The sequence below is a fragment of the Elgaria multicarinata genome, chromosome 10 (genome assembly GCF_023053635.1).
Source record: "Elgaria multicarinata webbii isolate HBS135686 ecotype San Diego chromosome 10, rElgMul1.1.pri, whole genome shotgun sequence".
NCBI classification, from domain to species: Eukaryota; Metazoa; Chordata; class Lepidosauria; order Squamata; family Anguidae; genus Elgaria; species Elgaria multicarinata.
Window position 1 is genome coordinate 46237041 of NC_086180.1, and position 21934 is coordinate 46258974.

At 40.1% G+C, this 21934-nt stretch overlaps 1 protein-coding gene across 4 annotated transcripts in view; it reads left to right on the forward strand.

Moving 5' to 3' along the window:
- Nucleotides 1-21934, forward strand: part of GAB1 (GRB2 associated binding protein 1) — a 99039-nt gene that overhangs the window by 57542 nt on the left and 19563 nt on the right. For 2 of the 4 annotated variants that reach the window (XM_063136121.1, XM_063136119.1), the window contains exons 2-7: nucleotides 6569-6863; nucleotides 14547-14742; nucleotides 15217-15291; nucleotides 16594-17192; nucleotides 20024-20109; nucleotides 20860-21163. In XM_063136121.1, the coding sequence (XP_062992191.1) occupies nucleotides 6569-6863; nucleotides 14547-14742; nucleotides 15217-15291; nucleotides 16594-17192; nucleotides 20024-20109; nucleotides 20860-21163 (1555 nt within the window). The remainder of the gene's footprint in view (nucleotides 1-6568; nucleotides 6864-14546; nucleotides 14743-15216; nucleotides 15292-16593; nucleotides 17193-20023; nucleotides 20110-20859; nucleotides 21164-21934) is intronic. The other 2 variants (XM_063136122.1, XM_063136120.1) reach the window with 1 other exon arrangement.

The window sequence follows — 21934 nt, forward strand, 5'->3', positions numbered from 1 at the left end:
ATGAACAAAGACATTTGAAAGAAGGACCAGAAAGCATGGGCTTGGGGTTTTTTAAAAAAAGAAACTGCCAAAATGAACAATGGGTGGTGGTGAGGGTAATGGTGGAAGTATCAGGAAGGCAAAGCAGCTTTATAAATGATGGGCAAAGGAATTACTTGAAAAGCACTTCTTGCTAAAATTATCATTAGGTGAACAGATACAGAAGAAACAGGAGAAGTGACTTGAATATGCCTTGTTTGTTATGCAGAAATGTAGCAAAGAAATTAAAAATGCCACATGTAAGAGAGAGAGAAGCCCAATTTAGATGTTATTTAAAATGGCTTATTTGAACTGGGCTGCACTGAGTAGCCCCGCCCCCTGACATTGTGCATGACACTTAGCCCCTCCCCCTCATGTGTACAGTGTGAATATGTGTAGGGAGGTGGCCTTTGCATGGACAGCTGTAAATGTGGAAGTGTCCACAAGAGCTGGGACTGTGTTAGTGCAGGGTTCCAGCTTGTGTGGAAGCCTCTGCGTGTACACAGGCCCTCCTCCCTACAGACATGATGCACAGATGTTGAGAAGGAACTGCATGATGAGTGTGATGTCAGGGAGTAGGGTTACCTGGTGCGGCATGGCCCTGTTCATATGTTCAAGTAAGGAGTTTTTGATATTGTCTAAATTGGGCTAAAGAGAGGAATGGTTTAGAAATAGTGGGAAACCATGGCTTCATGTGACATCTGAACTGGGCTAGAGGCTCAGAGCTTCCTATCCTTTGTTTTAGAATAATGGGATGGGATAACACAGCGCTGCTATCCATATTGTCATTTCGAAGTCCTATTGGTCCAAATATTTTGGACTTCAACTTCTGGCATTCCTGACCATTCGAGATCTACCTTCTGCCCACCTCTGCTCTAATCTCCCACAGTTAGAAGCATGTAAGGGAAAGCATGCTAGCTCTGTGTCTTCCATTGCCATTCAACTTGTGGAGGGTGAATGTCTGCAGTGGGGAGCTTTAGTCATGTCCACTGCATCTGGGGTTTTTTTTTTTTTTGCGTAACCGTGTTGCCACAGGATGATATAGCTAGAGGATGGGACAAGTTTTGTCTCATGGCCTCCAGAGGTTGAGATGGTCATTAGAATCATCCTTCTCTATGTGAACTAGAACAGGGGTAGGCAGCCTGGTGTCCTCCAGATATTTTGGAGAGCATGGACAAGGACTATGGGAGTTGAAATCCAAAACATCTGGAGAGTACCAAGATCCCTGCTCCTGAAATAGTGTGTAGAATGTACACCTATACTGTAGGTAAATAGCATTTTACAAAAAGTAAAATGTACAGCAAAATACCCTATGGTTTGTGTACCCTTAAGAATGTGTGTTTGCAGCAGAATTTCTACTCGTCCTTTTGTTTGCAATGAGAAGCAAATATAAATCTAGTAATTTAGTGTGAAAAAAACAAAGGAGTATACCTTATAAAGCAATACAAAACTTTTCTGTTTTGTTAATGTTTTTGTTTTAACTTCTTCCCTGTCTGACTATTTTTCTCCTATTTTTCCCCCTCAGTGTAGTTGAACAAATTCCATTTCAAATGGCTAAGCAGTGCACAAAGCGCTCCAGCACTGCTGTTCTGTTTTCAATGTTTTCTTTGTTTGTATAAGCAAGCTAAAGTTAGAACTGACCAACACAAGACTAGCAAATGGTGACAATAGACTGAAAACAGGAAATTTTGGCCGTGTGTGTATTCTGAACAGATTATCAGGATGATAGCTGGTGGAGTGGAAACTTCCACTGAGACTGTTTTTTTCCTTATTTTTCTCTGAGAGAAAAGATGATGCTTCCTGGAAAACAAATCTTAAGAGGTTTGAGCATATTTTGAGGAAGGGGTAACAGTAAGTAAAGGTGCACCTGATGTTTTTCACATTTCGTGCATATTTATGAAAGTTTTGCTTTTGGGAAGGTTGCCCTAGGGCCATCCAGGCAACACCTTTCTCAGGCCCAATTGCCAGAGAATGCCCAAATAACATTTGCATGGAGCAGGAGAGGGACCTCGCCGCCATCCCCATTGCCCATACATTCGAGAGACCTTCTATTGTAGGGAGCTAGCTCTCCTGATGATTTGGAACCTTGCATGTTCAGGATTCAGTATTATAAGAAGGGTCTACATTCAGTCCCCCTCCCACAGTTGTGTGTCCCAACATATGAATGGGGGGGCTGGTGGCAGAGGGGGGCGTTGAGGCCAGTACATTTGGCTCCCACTCTTCTGCTCCGCGTGATTGTTAATCATTTTGTTGAACACTCAATAAGGCTTACTTTTGTTGAGAGAGTTAGCACTACAATCAGGTAGTAATTTAACAAATGTAAAATATCATGAATATTTAAACAAATATAGGAACTATTTTAATTTTATGATGTTATCAAATAACTGTTCTAATTATGGGGAAAATAGGAAAAGCATCACCAATTGTTCGCTGAAGGACAACTTTGGTTAAATGAGAGCTTGTGGTTGTAATCTTATATATCCACACATCCCTTGGAAGTAAGCCTCACTGAACTCATTGGGATTTACATCTGAGTAAACATGCATTGGACTGTACTGTAAGGTTGCAGTCCTGTGCACACTTACTTGAGAATAAGCCCCACTTAATATAATTGAGCTTACTTCCAAGGAAGCATGCATAGGCTTGTGCTGTGAACCTTTTAGGGCGCACTAAGGGCCTTGCTAGACCTGCCGGATAAGCTGGCAGGGAGGAGGGGCGACGTCGCGCTAGAGTTAGCGCGTACCATCGCTGGCTTCTACACGCACGATGCAACGGGGCAACGGGAAGCCCCGTAGCGTCGGCCTTTTTTTTTTAAAGGGACCATGTGCGCCGGAGAGCCGCTGGACAAGGTAAGTGGGTTTTTTTAAAAAAAATTAAGCCCCCCCTGCCCCTGATCCCCCCCCACAATTCCTGACGCCCCCCGCCTGCTCGGCCGTCCTCCCCCCATCCCTGATGCCCTGTCCCCGGCTGTCCGTCCCTCGCCCCCATCCCCTGTCCCCGGCTGTCCATCCCTCGCCCCTGTCCCCGGCTGTCCGTCCCTCGCCCCCATCCCCTGTCCCCGGCTCTCCTTCCCTCTCTTCTGCCGGGTCTGGCCTTCTCCCCCCATCTCTCCTGCCGGGTCCGGCCTTCCCCCCCGCCCCTCTCTCTCCCCCTCCAGGATGCCCCCCTGCCTGATGGGCACAGCGCTCGTATGAGCGCTGTGCCCAGTCCGTGGCTTTTCCCGGCTACTCACGAATAAGCGAGCAGCCACAAAAAGCCACAGACCCTGATAGACGTTCCACAGCCCCGGCCTGAGGAAAAGCCGGGCCATAAGCGAATTCGCTTATGCTGGCTTAAGGCAGTCTTCAGAGCGGCCTGACCCCGGATTCCCCTGTGCGTCATCTGGATGCACAGGAGGAAAACCGGGCCTCACACCACGCTAACGCCTGGTCTAGCAAGGCCCCCAATCTTTTACAGTGAACTTTTAAATAAAGATATAGGCTTGGATCCTAAGATAAGATAGCTTAGGGTGCAATCATATGCAGGTTTAGATAGAAAAAGGTCCTACAGGGTTTTGTTTCGTTTTTGTGAAAAAGAAAAAGGACTTTTTTCTGTTTTAACATGCATATGATTGTACCTTTACAGTTGCAATTGCAGCCCGTTCCTTCTTAGACTTGAGCTAATTCTGTTGCATTGATTTCACTGTGATTGGCATCCCAATCCTCAGGTTTAGGTCTAATAGCGCAAATTACCCACAATTCCAACACGAACCATGGTTAAGATTAATCTGTTTGCATGACTGTTTTGACAAAAATTACTGAAAAGGCAACGCTTCTTGCGGTAACATTTCTGTAGCAAAGACCAGCTTAGCCTTTTAAAGTATGCTGTTGTGGGTTTCAACATCGGGTGTCCCAGCTGCAGAATATAATAAAAGTACCTCAGCGTGGGTGAAGGAGAAAATAAATTTTGTATGAATTCCGTTCACATGTAAACCAAATGTTTTGGATACTGGAGCTGCACTCTTCACTTTGCCGTGTAGTAAGTACAGCCTTCTGAAGCGCTTCTTAGTAAGGCAATGTACAGTTTCCACAAGGCAGCCGATACTAAAATGTTAAAAATAGAACAAGCTTCAAGAATTTCAGATATTTTCAGATAACAAAGAGTGATTTATGTGGGCTCCCTTTTCAGTTTGACAAAACATAGAGGAGCCTTTGTACTATGATTAGCACGCGTGCTGATGTCAGTTCTCTTGTCTAGCTTCAAGCTTTTATTCTTCTGCTAAATTGTGCTTTTGTGCTATAATCCAGAGAACCTTTGTGTCTGCCTTATTAGTGTGTAGTTTATGGAATTGCTTTTGTTTTTGAGGATAGTCTGTGCCAGTTTTAGTGAGAGTGACTCATTATGCAACTGAAATAAACATTCCCATTTTCACTGTGTGGGGGAAAAACTCTTCTGGGGAGATAAGGGGGGGTGTACGGCAGCAGGTGTTAGCAGTCTAAAGTCACTGTTTTTCAAATACTTGGTATTTTGTAACATACAAAGCTATAAACAAATTCTGTTTGGATTATCAGTTTACGAAACGGGCTGCATTTGAGAGCAGTATTTCACTCGGAGTGTTGAATAGGGTCTCTGTTAGCTTTGGAATAAAGAGAAGATTTCAAGTCATGAATGCACAAAATTAGGAAGGCAATTTCGAAGTCTGCATTTGGTGTGTCAGAACCACTTTGTTACACAAAATTGTAGCTCAATTTTGTTCTGAATTTTAGTTTGCAGTGGTTGGCTTTTTCCTCCCCTGTACCTTGCCTGGAGTTTAATGTATCTGGAAACTTCTAATGTAGGGAGTGAGGAAACTTTGGCCCTCCAAGTGTTGTTGGAGTACAACTCCGATTATCTCTGATCATTCACTGTGCTGGCTGGGGCTGATAGGTGTTGTAGTCCAAAACATCTGGGGGATAATACAGAGACTAGTAGAGATAAATGCTGAGCTAGATGGTCCAATGGTCTGGCTCAGTATAAGACAGCTTCTGATATTCGGAGACGAATTAGGAAAGCTTATGAGTTCAGGAAACTGGGATGGGAAAGAGTCCCCCCACCCCATTTCCTCCTCCATTTTGCACATTCTCATATCTAGCAAAAGAAAATCTATCATTGAAGAAAACAAATGGATACATTTCATCAAGAGAAAAAGCTGCTTTCGATTTAATTATTTTATTTGCTTTAGCACCAGAAGCATTGTTAAAACTGATAGGGAGTGGGAGATAGGAGAGGGAAAGACATTTTCTCTGTGGTAACCATCTCCATCGACCAGTCAGTGAGTGGGTAGAGATGGAAAGGGGATTGGAAAGTTCTTCTGCAGCACCTTGTTGTAGTCCAAGCTGAAGAAGACAGAGCTATATCCATCAAGAGTTGGATGGGTCAGTTTGGAAGACCTGGGATGCTTTATTACAGCTTTATCTAACCTGGTAATCTCCAGAAGTTTTTGACTACATTTCCCAGTATTCCTGACCATTAGCTATGGTGACTCAGGTAGATGGGAGTTGAAGTCGAAAACTGGTGAAGGGCGCTAGCTTGTGGAAGGCTACTTTCACACTGCATTCTTACTCTGCACTGACTCGTTACTAAACTTTTCAATATCATTAATGGTGGCAATAGTTTGCACATACAGTTACTTCCCTGAAACATTCTGGAATTCCCCCATCCCATATGTATATCTACTGGATAATTTAGGATTGCACTTCATGCATCTAGTCTGCTAGAGCTTATGCCGTAATAAATTTGTCAGTCTTTAAGGTCCCACAAGACTTTTGTAGCTTTTACTCTCAGGTAAGTATGTGTACAGTTGCTATCTTGATCATTTTGTTAAACTAGAGCAGTCAAAACATCAAAATGCAAGCCAGTTATATGTTATCACAAGTAATGGTGTTTGTTTTAGTACAGCACAATGCATATTATATAGGGGTATAATATTTTATAATGTTATTTTTCTGCCCGTAAGCACACTTTTTCATGAAAATGTAATACAATTCAAAATTCAAATGACTGCAAAAGTACAAATTGTATTGGAAGTTTTGCTTCAAAGATTTTAAAACAAGCCCCCCTAAATAAACTGAAGAATTGCTAGGGCAACACAGAATTCCAGTCTAGTGGTTTCACAATGGGAGTTCCAAATAAAATCTGATTACGCAAATTGTATTCTAGAAAGTGAATGAGATGCACTTCTTACTTGCATTCACAATTCTGAATTAGATACTAGTATGCCAATTAGAATTTCACTTGCCAGAGTTCCCATTGAACTTCCAAGTAAGACCTACTTCTGAGTAGACATGTATAGGGGTTGCACTGTAGGTAAACTATGTGCATCCTTTACCCTCTTAACCACCACACTCTTTATGTAGGTTTAATGAACTGAATGATATATAATGGTATTTAAAATGACAAAAACTTCAATCTCGAGTATAACTGTACTCCTTCAAATATTGACCGTAATTATAAATTGTGCTCAGTGCTGGTTCAGTAATGGACTAGTATAAAATATTTACTCCCTGAACCTTTTCTGCCTTCCCTCTTTTAGGCATGGAAGAGGAGATGGTTTGTACTCCGCAGCGGTCGACTGACAGGGGATCCAGATGTCCTGGAATACTACAAAAATGACCATGCCAAGAAACCAATTCGTATCATTGACTTGAACTTGTGTCAACAAGTGGATGCTGGATTGACATTTAACAAAAAAGAATTTGAAAACAGCTATATTTTTGACATCAACACAATAGATAGAGTCTTCTACTTAGTCGCCGACAGTGAAGAGGAGATGAATAAGTGGGTTCGATGTATTTGTGACATCTGTGGGTTCAATCCTACTGAAGATGGTAAGATTCCCCCTTTTTTCCACTGTTTTATTTGTATTCGGATCCCCCCAAAACCCCAAATAGTTTTATGGAAATCAGAAGGTAGAACTGATTTCTGTATTGCTTAAATCTGATGTGCAGTTCTTTAAAAAAGAAGAACTGCAGGGTGTTAGGAAGTTTACAAATATTGTACAGGCATTAAACAACTGAAAAGTTCCATCTTGAATTATTTAGGCTTTTTGTAAATCTTAATTTTGGTATATTCTTGTAGTCCTTAATTTTGGTATATATTTTAGAGGCAAAAGTGAAACAAAAGTTCTCCAAGACAGTATTTGACTAGTTAAGATTTTTTTTTTAAAATTGTCTGGCTGGACTTAAACTTTTATTGTAGACTTGACTGAATATTTAAAGCTTGATTACAGCTTGAGCAATGGGATTGATGAGCCAGCTTGTGATTAATAGAATGTCAAGCCTGTGTTTAATAGATCTCTAGCAATAAAAACTTACTTAATGAGACCTGGATTAATGTTTGCTAGGTCACCTTGCTAAATTCCCCTGGGATCTGAGCATCTGTCCTCTGCTAATATTTCATCGAAATGAGATTAAATTTGTTTATTGACTATTCTGATTTTTTTGTCAAGACTCCCTGGAATATGCATTTCCTGACTCATGTAATGTGAAGAATGCTTTGCAGTTTTGTTTTAATAAATTTTTATTTTCTACAATACAGCATTACAATAAAAAGAAAACAACATACTACATAAATGTTGAGTAAATATTGAATACATAATATCATATCTAAATAACATAATCAAACTTAACATATAAGTGCACCCCCCACCACGGGATCTCATTCCTGATTCCAAAATCTCTGCTGGCGGTTTCCCACTTCCCTTAGAAAACAAAAATATTAGGAACTGTTTCCAAATTCCTTCAGAATCATTTGTTTTAGCTATACCTCTTCTCCATTTAATATTACAAGTCAATTTATCATTTATAGCTATTTCCCATACTTCTTTATACCATTCTTCAATAGAATATTCCCCTTGAATCTTCCAGTTCCTAGCTACAATCAATCTTGCTGCCGTCAGCAAATTCGTTATTAATTCCCTAATTTCTTTTTTACATTTTAAATCTTCAAATAGTGACAGTAATGCAACTTTTGGTGTTCGTTCTATCTTCATTCCCACAATTTCTTCAATCTCCAAAAACACCATCTTCCACAATTTTTGTACATATTTGCATTCCCACCACATATGTAAATACGTTCCTTTTCCCCCACATCCTCTCCAACAATTTGCTGAATGATGATTATTTATCTTATTTAATCTAACCGGGGTTAGGTACCACCTCCATATAATTTTAAAATAATTCTCTTTTATTCTTACTGACATATTTCTCAACGCTCTCTGCCTCCATAGTCCCTCCCAACTCTGTTGTCCTATTTGTATATTTAAATCTGTCTCCCAAACCATTTTACCTGAACTATCCACCAATATTCTATATATTTCACTCGTTAACCCTTTTGATACTATTCTTTCTCCCATATCCTTTTCTTTCTTAACAATTAATTCCTCAAACTTTGTCATTTCTCTACAATCTCCATTTTCTCTTACCCACTTTTTAGTCCACTGTTCTAATTGCCAATAATTTAACCAAGTTAATTTTTTATCTTTTAAAACCTCTTCCATATCCTCTCTTGTATTCATTCCTCTTAACCATTCCCTTAATTTCATTTTATTTTTTTCTATTAAAACTTTACCTAATCTTTACCTAAATCTTTAGGTAAAAAACTTTACCTAAAACTTTACCTAATTCCTCCGGGAAATTTTTTAACATTATTACTGGTGACAAAGGGGAGCTGCTTGGAATCAGCTCCCCCTTATATTTGCTCCAAATTTCCCAGTGAAACCTTAAGAGCGGGTTACCTATACTTTCCTCCCATTTTTTTCTTCCTTCCCTAAAAATATATATTTTCCAGATTGATCTCTATATTACTTGTAGTTTTATCTTCCATCCAATCTAATTCTCCTGTTCCTATAATTGCCTCCACAATATGTCTTAACCTATTTGCTACATAATATAGTTTAATATTTGGGAGACCCAATCCTCCCTTTTATTGACTTAAATACCATTTACTCTTATTTACCCTCGCTTTCTTATCTCCATTACAATAATTATTTATGATATTTTGCCAACTTTTTATCTCTAATTCTAAAATTTTTATTGGTAACATCCTAAACACAAAATTGATCTTTGCTAAAATCTTCATTTTTATTAATGCTATTCTTCCAAACCAGGATAAATTTAATCTTTTATATTTTTCCAATTTTACTAAAATCTCTTTTTTTAAACTATTTAAATTCTCTTTCTCTAAGCTCTCTAAATTCTGTGTAATTTTAATTCCCAAATATCTAATCTGTTCCTTAACTCTCATTTCCCTTCCCTTTTCTTCCCAGTCCTTCTCTTCCTTTTTAGTATAATTAAATAACATCATCTCTGATTTGGACCAATTTATTCTTAACCCAGTAATATCCTCAAATTCTCTCAATTGCTGTTTAATTTTTCCCATCTTTCCTATTGGAATTTTGATGGTTAGCAGAGTATCATCTGCAAACATATTCAGCTTTATTTTTTTCATGATACCTATTCCTTCTATCTCCTCATCATCTCTTATTGCATTCGCCAATAATTCCATTACCATTACAAACAGGACCAGCGAGAGTGGACATCCTTGCCTTGTCCCTCTGGTTAGTCGTATCTTATCCGTAACTCCGTCATTCACTACCACTGAATGCTTTGCAGTTTAACTTGTATTAATTTACTGCAACCTTGTGCAAGGTGTTAATATTGTCTCTGTTTTACCAATAAGTCACGGAAGCTGAGATAATAAATTGCCCAACGCTTTGCAATGATACATTGGCTGAAGCGAGATCTGAGTTCTAGAGCTCCTTCAGATGGGAGGAAATTGCGTTTCCTTGCCGTCTAGTACTGTTGCTCTGCTTGCCCCTTCACTTCCGCATTGGGGATGAGCTCCAGTTACACAGGGAAGTGTGCAGAGACCATGTGGCCCGAATAGAACAATGGGAACAACGTCCTTTATAGTGGAACTTTCCTGCATGAGGCAGGAAATCCCAACAAATCCTGACCTTTTTTTTTAAAAAAGTTACTTTTTTCTGAGGCTTATTTTAAAATGGGAAAACTGGCAAATGGACACAGAGACTCGCAGTAGGATGAGTGGCCAGTCTTGAGCGTGCGATAAAACGCTTGTCTGATGCTCCTTCTAGTCTGCGCAGCTCAAAGTGCACCAATTTGTTACGTAGTGATTGACACCAATTTGGGCAGTTTCAAAAAGAGTTTGGATTGATTCATGGAGGAAAAGGCTATCAATGGCTACTAGTCCTGATGGCTGTATATGCTACCTTCTGTATAAGAGGCAGTATGTCTGTGCACACCAGCTGCTTTGGAACAGGGGCAGGAGGGTGCTGTGGCACTCGCGTCTTGCTTGTAGATTTCCTGTGGGCAGCTAGTTGACCACTGTGTTAACAGATTGCTGGACTAGACGGATGTTTGGACTGAACCAACAGGACTCTTCTTATTAATGCCTCTTGATAATAAAAACTCATTGCAAATAGAACACCAGAACACCTGTCAAAGGGCTGGGCAAGAATCTATTAGCAGGTAGTCAAGATATATTAAGCCTCCGTGGTGGAAACGTTCTTTCCCCAAGGGTAAAAATAGAAATTTTGGAGAAGACTAGGAAAAATACCTTTGAAATATTAACTTTCAGGGTGAGTAAAATGCTTTGTAAGACAAAGTTTTATCCACTGAAAATGGTTGAGATGAAGATTGTCTTATTTGAAAATCTCTACAGCATTAGAGAACGATAAATCCTGTGTATACTGTAGAGTTGAATGCTTTCAATGTTGTTATAAAATTGAAGTCGATATCCAAATATTCTGCTAGTCCTTAGTACTATGACTGTAAGAGTGGGTTTTATTTTCAACATTGGAGTTTTCCTACTTCTGGGATGGCAATTACTAAGGCTGCAATCCTGTACTCACTCACCTGAAAGTGAGCGCCGTTGAGCTTGCTAGGATTTACTTCTGAGTGGAACTGTCTAGGATTACACTGCAGATCATGTATACTTTTGAGGCTGCTGCCCTCTGCGCATATACCTGGAACAAAGCTCCATTAAAAAGAATGCGTCTTCTGAATCTATGCATAAGATTGTTTTATATAAGCTGCCTTGGGAGAGTTTTTACCCTTAAAAGCAGCCTAGGAAAATATTTTAAATAAATAAATAAATAAATAAAATTTCTTGAATATTTAATTTTTTGTTAGCAAAATTATTTAAGCTTTTTAGTGCCAGATAATTATTCCCTTACTTGATATTCTGATTATACCAATATTTTAATATTTGATTACCATGAATATCACATCCAGATTAAACCAGATTAGCCATTGAAGTACTGCCATTGACCAGGGGGCTGTCTATATGGTGCCTCTTTCACTGCTGGTCTCCTGCAGCATCGCAGTTGTGAAGCAGTAATGACAACGCTACTTGGCAGGATTGAGTATGGACTATCCTGCCAAGAAAATTTGCAGCACCATTGTCACATAGCAGTAATGCCCAGCAAAGATCAAGTAATGATGGAACTGTCTAAGTAATTATTTTTTGAAACCTCTACACAACTCTGCAGCATTAAAAGCTTGTATTTGTGCACCCACACAGCTACAGTTCATTGAGTCTTTGTATTATACACATTTGCTGTCCTTGCTTTCGTCCCACAATTGAACTGTACTGTTCCCATGGCGACCATTTGTAAACACTCACCTGGTTCCTGCCCCCCACTCTGTGTCTCTTGCTGCTTCAGACATGCCCCCAGAGGTGTGTCCAGGTGAGGCATCCTAAGCTGTATTCAAGTCCCCACTGACACATGCACAAACAACTGTGGCAACAGTGGAACAAAGTAAAAATACACAGTAAAACGGGATCTTGAAAATGTGCAGCTTCACAACGAAAACCACGATGTGGCTGCGATTTGGCGGCTGCGTCATGTAAATAAAGGTGCACGAATTTGCAGCACAATGGCGTACGTACAACACGCAGATATGCCCCAGAACAAGAAACAAAAGCTAATCTACGTTATGCATTTTACTGTTGATGCTTCTGTAATTCTGTTTGATCCTGAATAGCTAGAAGAACTCTGGCAATTTTGCCAGTTATATTGGCATGCTGGAAAAGTTGATTCACCCTTTTGATAACCCAGTACAAGGCACTTATGGCAATTCCTACAAACAAGATTTGCAAGAAAAGTATAATTACAATTGAATGGAGGTTCAGCTGAAAGAAAGCTTTGGCTTTAGGTGAATAACCCATAAAAATATCCCAGCAATGATGAATGGTCAATGACTGTCCCTGTTTTGGTAAAACTTGAAACTATCCATTGTTATGCCAAATCTTGATTTGTCCTGATTGAAGTCTGGATTCTAGCTCTTGCATTGCATTGGTGATGATTCTCTCCATCTTAATTGAAATGGACCAAATTAACAACACTGTCCTTACTTTCAAGCAATTAATACAAAATTGAATATAAAGTGATATTGTACAATGGATGGAAAAGGCATAGGCTATAGGAGAGTTTGCAACACTTTTTAGTATTACATAGTGTGTGGTTTTTTTAATTAATATCAACGTATATGATTCATATGTACCTTCAACATTTGATTATTTGCTCAACGTTTGCACCGCTTGCAGACAAAACACCTTCTGGGAATTGTTTCCCATAGTCTTTTGTAGGCTAAGTACTCAATGTCCATTGTTGTCATATCTGCAGATCTTCTTCCTGGTATCAATTTGAAGTTTAGTCAGCCTGTTTGCTTCTGCACAGCTGTCTTAAGTGACTCATCCCTAAAAATGAGTTGTAGAACCACACAGTCACTTTTGTTTGTGGCTGATTCATCCCTTTCTATGACCTCTTCCCATATTCTGTAAAGTATGTGTCCTTATGTTTGAATCTGACATTGGTTAAGGTCTTCTTGTTGGGGCAGGTGTAGGGAGGAGCAGAAGGTTCCTAAATATGTTTGTATTATAGAAAATGGATTTCTAAATACATGATTTGTCAAAAGCATCCCGATATCCAGCTTTCTACTTGTGTATAAAGCTGGATATGAGGAAAAGGTGTGGGATTGTCTTGGTAGCACATATGTATTATGTTGTTGTTTTGTTGTTGACTAAATTCAGGGAAAGAAATGCATATTTGCTCTTGCAAATGTCTTTTTTCGGAGCTTCCTGCTGTACCTTTAAGCTTCTAAAACTTAGCAGGCAGATTAATGGAGTGACACTTTCGAAGCAGGAAGAAATCTCTAGGGCCTGATCCAGAGATAGTCAGGTGCAGCATGATGTCAGACACAACTGTTGACCCAAGATGGTGGTTGCATCTGGGCAGTAGGACAGAGAAGAATGTGCAGTGAGGATTGTGTGGGATTACTCTCCCCTGGTTGATTATGGAGCAGTAGATTTCCCAAGCCTGCACTGACTGCGTTTGGACTTCCCTTGCTGGAGCAGGACCCTGATGTCGACCCATCAACAAATTTTGGCTGACCTACCAAAATTGGGCAGTTAGCAAGATGCCCCTTCCTTCCCCCAGGGTCAGAGGTGGAGGGTAGGGAGGCTTTGCTTTGACATTGTGCTTGCCAGGTGCTTGCAGTACCCATCGAGTGTAGAGACAAATCCTCCCACTTTTTCTCTCCAGTTTGGATATACAGTAGATGGACTCTACTTATGGCACTGCAGTTGTGTCTGGCTTGGAGTGCAGTATCTGGAGGCACCCTTGGTCATACTTGGAATTATTTATTTATTTATTTACAATATTTATATACCGCTCCCCATTCAAGAATTTCAGAGTGGTGGACAAATAGAATAAAATAATAAACACACATTAAAAATACATTTTTAAAAGAAACAAAGTGCAAATAAAACCATGGCCGATTATTAAAGGAAAGCTTCCTGGAACAACGAGATTTTTAGGAGGCGTCAGAAGGAATACAAAGTTGGCACCTGCCTGATCTCCAGAGATAGGGAATTCCATAGGATTGGGGCCACCACACTGAAGACTCTTCCTCTGATGGATTCCAGTTGGATGATAGGTCTATGTGGAACTACCAGGAGCATACCTATTGAAATCAGTGGTGCATAAATTTAGACTAACTGGGGTCCCATTGATTTCAATGGATCTTCTAAGGATGACTACATTTGGTTCTATCCCAATGTCTATTAATTGGAGGAATGTGATTGTGTTCCCTGAGTGCACCCTTAGTTTTAACTTTGATATATTAGTCCCAACTGTTTCATAGCTACTCACTGCATCTCCTGCAGGTGCAGAGCCAAATTGCCAAACACTCACTATCCTCAAACTGGAGTGGGGAGAAGGGAGGGAAAGAGGCAGGGTGGACAAGCTGTTTCAAGGAATGGGCAATAACCCTATTCCATCAGTTGAGGATGTTTGCAATCTCCACCCCCAATTTGCAATAAGGGGTATTAGCAGTGGACTACAGTACAGATATAAAGTAGCATTTATTCATATGCAAATTTAACCAACAGATTAATTGACTAAAATCTAGATTTATTTGACCTCTAATTTTAAAAGTTTAAACGACTCATGGACTGACTCTGCTTGTTGCACACTTCTGCATTTGTAGATACTGTGAAGCCACCGCCTGCCGAATTACCCTCAGCTGTCAACACGTCTCTCCCAACTGTACACGCCGAACCATCCCTACCTCCTCCGTATCAGCTAATTAACATCCCACCATTAGAGTCTGCCTCTAGTCAAGAAGATCCACAAGACTACCTGTTACTAGTCAACTGTCAGAGCAAGAAACCTGAACCAGCAAGGTAAATGCTAAGTTCTTATTTTATGGAAGTGCTTTAGCAACAAGTGATGTTGCAGGAGGTTTTCAGTATTTGATCAGTTCTCCTGTAATAGCATCTGGTGCTCATCAATCCTAGACAGCCATAATGTTGTGTTGTGTTACTGAGTCAATTTTTCCTTATTCCTATATGATTTTCTTTTTTTAAAAAAACCCATGCCACAGTCCAGTAAATGGTTATATGTATAAATCCATTCATTTCAATGGACTTAGGTGCATGTAACACTATGGATTGTGACCCATATCTTGATCAAGATGCTGGTGTGATATGAAAGTTCAAACTATTTACTGATCTTAACTTTAGAACACTCCTTTTAAAACATTTTTAGTCAATGATTTTATCAAGAGGGGACTAGGCTTTCTGTGCAAAAATGTTGAGTTCTCAGAAAACTTTGTATTACTAATCTGTCTCAATTTTCCTCATGTACTTTAAAACCAGTTCTTACATTATCTCAGAAGAAGGGGAGGAGTATTTACTGCTGGAGGATTTTGAAAGTAAAAAGGTTCCATTGCAGTGAGTGTAATGAGAATGGTTTGGGATTTGTGCTTAGATTTTAACCACAAAGTTCTAACTTGTGTGTGTATGTTTATGTGTGTGTGTAAGATGTAGTGCTGTGTATTTTAATAAGTGATGCAAATAATTAGTACTCAAAGTATCCAAATATGCAAAGAAGATGTGGCTTGAATCATGGGGTGGTTTTTTTGGTGGGAGGAAGGTGCATTTTGTGTTTTAAAATTAATCAAAGAAGAGTTTGAGTATTTTATACAGCTGAAGGATGCAGTGCCTGCCCTATATTCTTTCCGTTGTGCATTCCCTGTCATCCCAGTCAAACTGTTGTGCACCCCATCAAACAATAATATCATGCTATTCATACTATGTTAAAAGGTTAGGATTTCATCCTTCAAACCCCATTAATATAGAGGTGTCTTCACTTTTCATTGGATTCTAATTCCATGTTGGATCAGGCAGATTGGGTTGCTCTTTAGGGGGGGAAAGCACAATCTCTCCATCTGGGATATAGTAGCTTTACAGATGATCAGTCTCCCAAATTCAAATTAATACCCATGGAGAAGAATTTGGAGAGAATCCCAGTTCTTGCCTCCTATTAATGGGACTTTCTATTTTATAACATCCTGAAATAAAAGTTTCTAAACTAATACTTAAAAACAAAAAGTATTGATGCAAATCACAATTGAAATGGCTGATGAATGTATTATTTCAAAATTATTTTATAGCAGAACTGCTATTACGTTTTGTTAAAAAGGAGAGAGAGAGGAAGGAAGGAAGAGAGAAAGAAAGAAAGAAATGTTTTTTATAAAAGTTTGGCCATAACCAGCATGTTCCAAATTGTTGTCAGTCAATCAGAAGCATGAATTAACTTGGATTTCACATTTTTACTATTAACCAGCATTGCAAAAACTAATTCAGGAGGTGGTCACCTGGTCCATCTTCCATATGGCTGATTTCGACCCTCCAACACCATTTCTCTTGTGGAACCTTGAAATCCACAAGAGCTGAGATCTTAGGAGTGCAGTGTGGAAATACAGCACATCATTAAGGTAGCTATTCTTTGGGTCCCAGAATGAGAAAGGACACACATACATGCTGCCTCTATAATGGCATTCTATTTAACGCAGGAAGGACTCTCCCCTGGCCCCATTTTGAGGTTAAGAGTCATATGTTACAGCTGCATGACTGGAAAAACAAAACTATTATAGCATGCTATTTTGATTCACTATTTTCAGCTTATTTCGCAAAGTGTTTGTGTCCTAGACATGCCAATAAATCCTTTTTCTTTTTAAATCTCATATTTAGGTCACAGGCTGATGCAGCAAAAACAGCCTCTTCTGAAACAGACTGCAATGATAATGTGCCTTCCCATAAAACTTCTGTGCAATCGCTGAACAAGCATGCGGTGAATGGATTTTTTCAACAGCAAAGCTTGTATGACTCTCCCCCACCAAGGGCTGCCTCAATGTCAGTAGATGGTAGCCTTTATAATCTGCCAAGGAGTTATTCGCAAGATGTTTTACCGAAGGCGTCTCCTTCTGGGATTGATGTAGATGGAGAGCAACATGTTTTCAGTGCCCCATCTGCAACATCTCTGGATGCACAGATGAGGCATTTCTCAATTAGTTACGACATTCCCCCAACACCTGGAAGTACATATCAGATTCCGCGAACTTTTCCAGAAGGATCATTGGCTCAAAATTCGAAACTAGAGACAATCCCAGATGTTCCTCCACCTCGGCCACCAAAACCTCATCATCCTTCAGACCGCTCCCCCGTGGAGGTCTGTAGTATCTCTCGTACTGCCTCAGACACTGATAGTAGCTACTGCATCCCTACGGGGGGCATGCCCCCATCACGCAGCAACACAATTTCCACCATGGATTTGAATATATTTCGTAAAGGTTGGTGTTCTCCTGTCTTAAAGCAGATGTCATTTGTGCTTCATTATGGCAAGGGTGGGCAAGGGTGTGCCCTCCAGATGTTTTGGATAACAGCTCTCATAATCCCTGACCATTGGCCATGCTGGGTGGGGCGCATGGATGCTGTAGTCCAAAACATATGTAGGGTGTCACAATGTCCACCCCTGCATTAAGATATTCCCAAGATTCAGGCTAAAAGATTTGCATTGAAAATCATGGGTCTTTGGGGCAACTGCACATAATATTACAGCTGTGTGAAATGAAGTCCCAGTGACCCCTTCCCCTCTGCAAGATGCCCTTGGGAGTGGGAGATTTGCATCGGAAGGGGCAGGAAGAAAGGGTGTGCTTAACCCTTCCTCATCCTTGTTGTTTTGCCCGTGAAACTCCTCTCCCTTCTGCTGCTTCTATTCTCCCTTGTGTTTACTTGAAAACTTGGTGTTTGAACTCTGTAGGGATAAAAGCAGCTGTAAAAATTCTAGGGGGAAAACAACTAGCAGCATCTGGCAATTCCTTCTTCTATCCATTGCAAATTGCCTTCTCTCAAGGGAGCTTTCCAGTGGTAAAGGGCTATCGAATCAGGGCTGCTCTTTCGGGTGGCTGATGATCAAGTGGGCTCATGAGGTTCCCATATTGGCTTCCAGACACTGAATTAGAATCTTAGGAAACTCAGTTGTTTCTTAAAAGGAGATTTCAAGGCTTCCCAGTTCAAAGGAAAAGTCTTTTCAAATAGATCAGTATTTCCCCATATAGTTTTTTTAAAATCCTTATTGAGTTTGCCAAAATCGGGCATTTGCCTTGATTGGGTAGTTTGTCTTGTGCACTTTGTATGTCTGGAGGCCTTCTTCCTTGAGGCACATCTTTTGTTAGAGCATTTTAAGCAGAGGTTAGATGGCCACCTATCAGACGCTTTCGTAGCGTGTAGCAGGGAGCCTCTTCTTCACTGCACACCTACAGAGCTGTGCAACTGAATAACCAAGAAAAAACAACATCCTGAAATGGCAGCATGGCCTCACCATCTTTTCCCCCATTCCCATGTCTTTCTTCTCTTCTTTTGTTGCATGGATTTTAATGAGATTTGCAGGCAGGAAATCTGGTTTTTAAGATTGCACACATACAGAGTTGGGCAGCTGTGAATAACTAGATTTAAAAAACACACACCAAACCACCCAGCTGCATTCCTTCACAGCTCCAAAGGTGCACATACAGTTAGTGGACTTAAAAAGCAGCCTGAAACGGCAGCATGACCTGAGTTTCCCGCAGTTGCAGCACTATACTGTGGCTTGCGGCATGTGCTCTTGCTATAAACATCCATGATCTTTCACACTCCTGTACTTCTACCACAACTGCAACACTGTGCATTAGTGTGCAGCACTTGATTGCCTTTAAACACAGCAGATGCTGTGCTGTATTCATTAACATGTGCCCTTAGAGGAGCAATTACATTTTTCTAAAAAAAATAATACTAGCACAGTGGTAACTCACAAACAATAAGAGCTCTAATGTAGATTCTACCTCGGTGCAGCTTTGTAAAATTTGAACTCCCGATGAATATTCTGACAGCACTTGGGCCCAAATTGTGAGAGTAATATGAGACAGTGGAAGCAGTGGGAAAGAACATGAGCCCGGAGGTAAAAAATGAGTATCAAGTGGAAGCCAGAAGACAGCACAGAGAACAGTGGTTAGGAGGTGGAAAGGTGTGGGGTGGGTGGGTATGGAGGGGAGGATGGCTTGGTGGGCTATGAAAAGGGCCAGGGAAAAAGACAGGGAAAGGAAAGGAAAGGAAGGAGAGGTTTGCATGTGTTGCACAATAAGACAGACAAGTCTTAACTAGTCACTATATGGCATGACATATCACACTGAGGATGTTACATTTTTGTATCGCTCAGCATTTCTTTTTCACATTAGGAAGATTTATGTATTCCACAAAATTAGTGTGTGAAATGTTTCTATTCCTGATTTTTTTGTCATTTTAAGTTTAGACTACTTTTGTTTTTTTTGACATACTGTTGTGAGATCTCTATTTCTCCTTACTCTTTCCCCCAATCTGATTTCTGTATTTAATGCTGCTGCTATTATTATTGCTGTTGTTGTTGTTATTATTATTATCATTTATATATCACTTTAGCATCAGAAAAAGCCATCAAGACGATGTACAACAACCAAATTTTGCATCAGTAAAAATAAGAAAATTCAAAATCTTAGTCACCCACATGTTTAGTTTTTTAACGGTTTTTAATGCTGTATGTGTGTATGTTCTGTGTTTTAAAATTTTAAATTTTGTATACTTGTTTTTATCTCAATCTTAGAATTTCTGTAAACCGCCCAGAGAGCTCTGGCTATGGGAGCGGTATATAAGTTTAATAAATAAATAAATAAATAAATAAACAAAAAAAATAGGAAAACATTAAAAACATTTTAAAAGGCCTCACACCCTTTTTAAAGGCCAAGAGAGTGGGAGCCAATCATAGTTCTTGAGGGAGTACAGAGTTTGTGGGCAACACAGGAGACAGTCCTTTCATATGTGTCTGATAAACAGGCCTCCATGGGTAATGGTGCCTCAAAAGGGCCTCAGATCTTAGTGCTTGAGCAGGTTCATAGTGAGGCAGACGTTCCCTCAGATAACTTGATAACTTTAAGATTCAGGAGTGGCCTGCTGACTTACATTCAGACAGCAAAGCAAACATAGACATTAGAAAGTTAGCATGGAGGAAACTTCCTCCCGTTGGCTAGTTGCATATAATTATGTGTTCTTATGCCATTGGCATGGATGGAAGTTGGGAAAACAATGTGTTCTTTCTTCCCCCTTTCTTTAGATATTGGTTCTCAAGACTGCTATTTTGTTCCACGAACGTTTCCGAATGACAGATCAAGCTCACTGGAAGGCTTTCATAACCACTTCGTAAGTATGATTTTGATTTTCAACATTAGCCTCATAATGACACAAAACATTTGTTCTCTATCTATCTATCTGATATGGAACAAGGGCAAAGTATATGAAAAAGATTTCCACAGAATGATTTCCTCTAATAACAGCCTTCCCCAACTTGGTGCCCACCAGATATGGTGGACTACAACTCTCAACATCTCCAGTTAGTATAGCCATTGGTTATGGCTGGGGATGATGAAAAGTGTAGTCCAACACATCCGGAAGGCACCAGATTGGGGAAGGCTGCTGTAATATAACAAGTGAGCTAGTTTATGGTTTCTCATAATGGGATGTCAAGCTGGGATGCTGGGTGGAGACAAATGAGTCATGGGGTGGGGTTGAGTATAAAAATGGGGATAGGCTGGTGCCAGATTCCCATCACATCACCAACCTGGCTATGTATATGTATATGTATATGTATATGTATATGTATAGGTCTAGCAGTGAGTTACAGAACAGAGGGAGAGAAAGTAGAGCCCCTAAGGATAATGTGGCTGTTTGGGCATAGTGTCCAATGGGATAGGGGCATTCCATCCCACAGAGATAGGATGGGCCTGGATCGCTAAACAAGGGGAAACACACACATGTGTTGGAAGTGATCAGATTCCTTTAAAAAGAAATGCATGCTACGTCTGTTTGGGGAGGGGGGTAACAGTGGTCCTCTGTTTGAAATGCTATTTAATTTCTTGCTCTTAAAACCTGCGTTTTTTTGTTTGCTTCTAGAAAAACAAAAGCCTATTGACTGTGGGAAGTGTTTCAAGTGAAGAATTGGATGAAAATTATGTCCCCATGAACCCAAACTCTCCCCCACGGCAACATTCTAGCAGTTTTACTGAACCTATCCAAGAAATGAACTATGTTCCTATGACTCCTAGTACCTTTGACTTTTCACTGTTTGGAATGCAAGTGCCTCCACCAGCACACATGGGCTTTAGGTCTAGTCCAAAGACTCCTCCCAGAAGGCCAGTCCCTGTTGCAGAATGTGAACCACCGCCTGTAGATAGGAACCTTAAGCCAGACAGGAAAGGTAAGGAGTGTGCCTACGCTGCCAGCTGCTGAGTGTTTGGTGAGATTTATTAAGCTTGTTTCCCCCCCTTACAGAATAAAATCCTGTCAGAAATTAAGGCAGCAAAATGAACAATTTACAATTACCTTAAAAATGTGCATACACACACATGCACTACACCACCACAACGTATCTTAAGATAGTGGTCACACAGTTTTTTTAAAATGAATCCAAAGTTCATGCTGCTATTTTTCATAATTGTTAATGGGTTCGAAACTGTGTTCTTACTGTTGTACAGAATACAAGCCAGAGAGAGAGATTAATATTATGTACATCTTCAGACAATATGAGTCTATGATACCCAGGATTCTTGAATTCCATAAATGTTACTTTAGCAGATGCTACTGCTGTAAATATTGCATTCACTTAAACAAATAATGTTAGTGATTAAGCAAAAGTTAAATGGTGGCACTTTTACATTCTTGACCATACACGTTAGAATTATCTATGATCCGCCAGTATAAAGCGGACTGTCGTGCCCTCCAGGTGTTGTTCTCCAACTCCCACCTGCCCCAGCCAGTAGTAGGACTATGTTGGCTTGAATGATGGGAGTTCTTGTCCAACACAATTAGGGGCACCAGGTTGGGGAAGGCTGGTCTAGTTGTCTACACTGTCTATTTAAATTTAGGCATTTGTATGTGCATGTTTCTTTTGGATGCCAAATGATTTGCTGTTATAATGCATTTGATGTCATCTGCCTTCCTCTCCCAGCTAATAGCTAGTGAATATCTT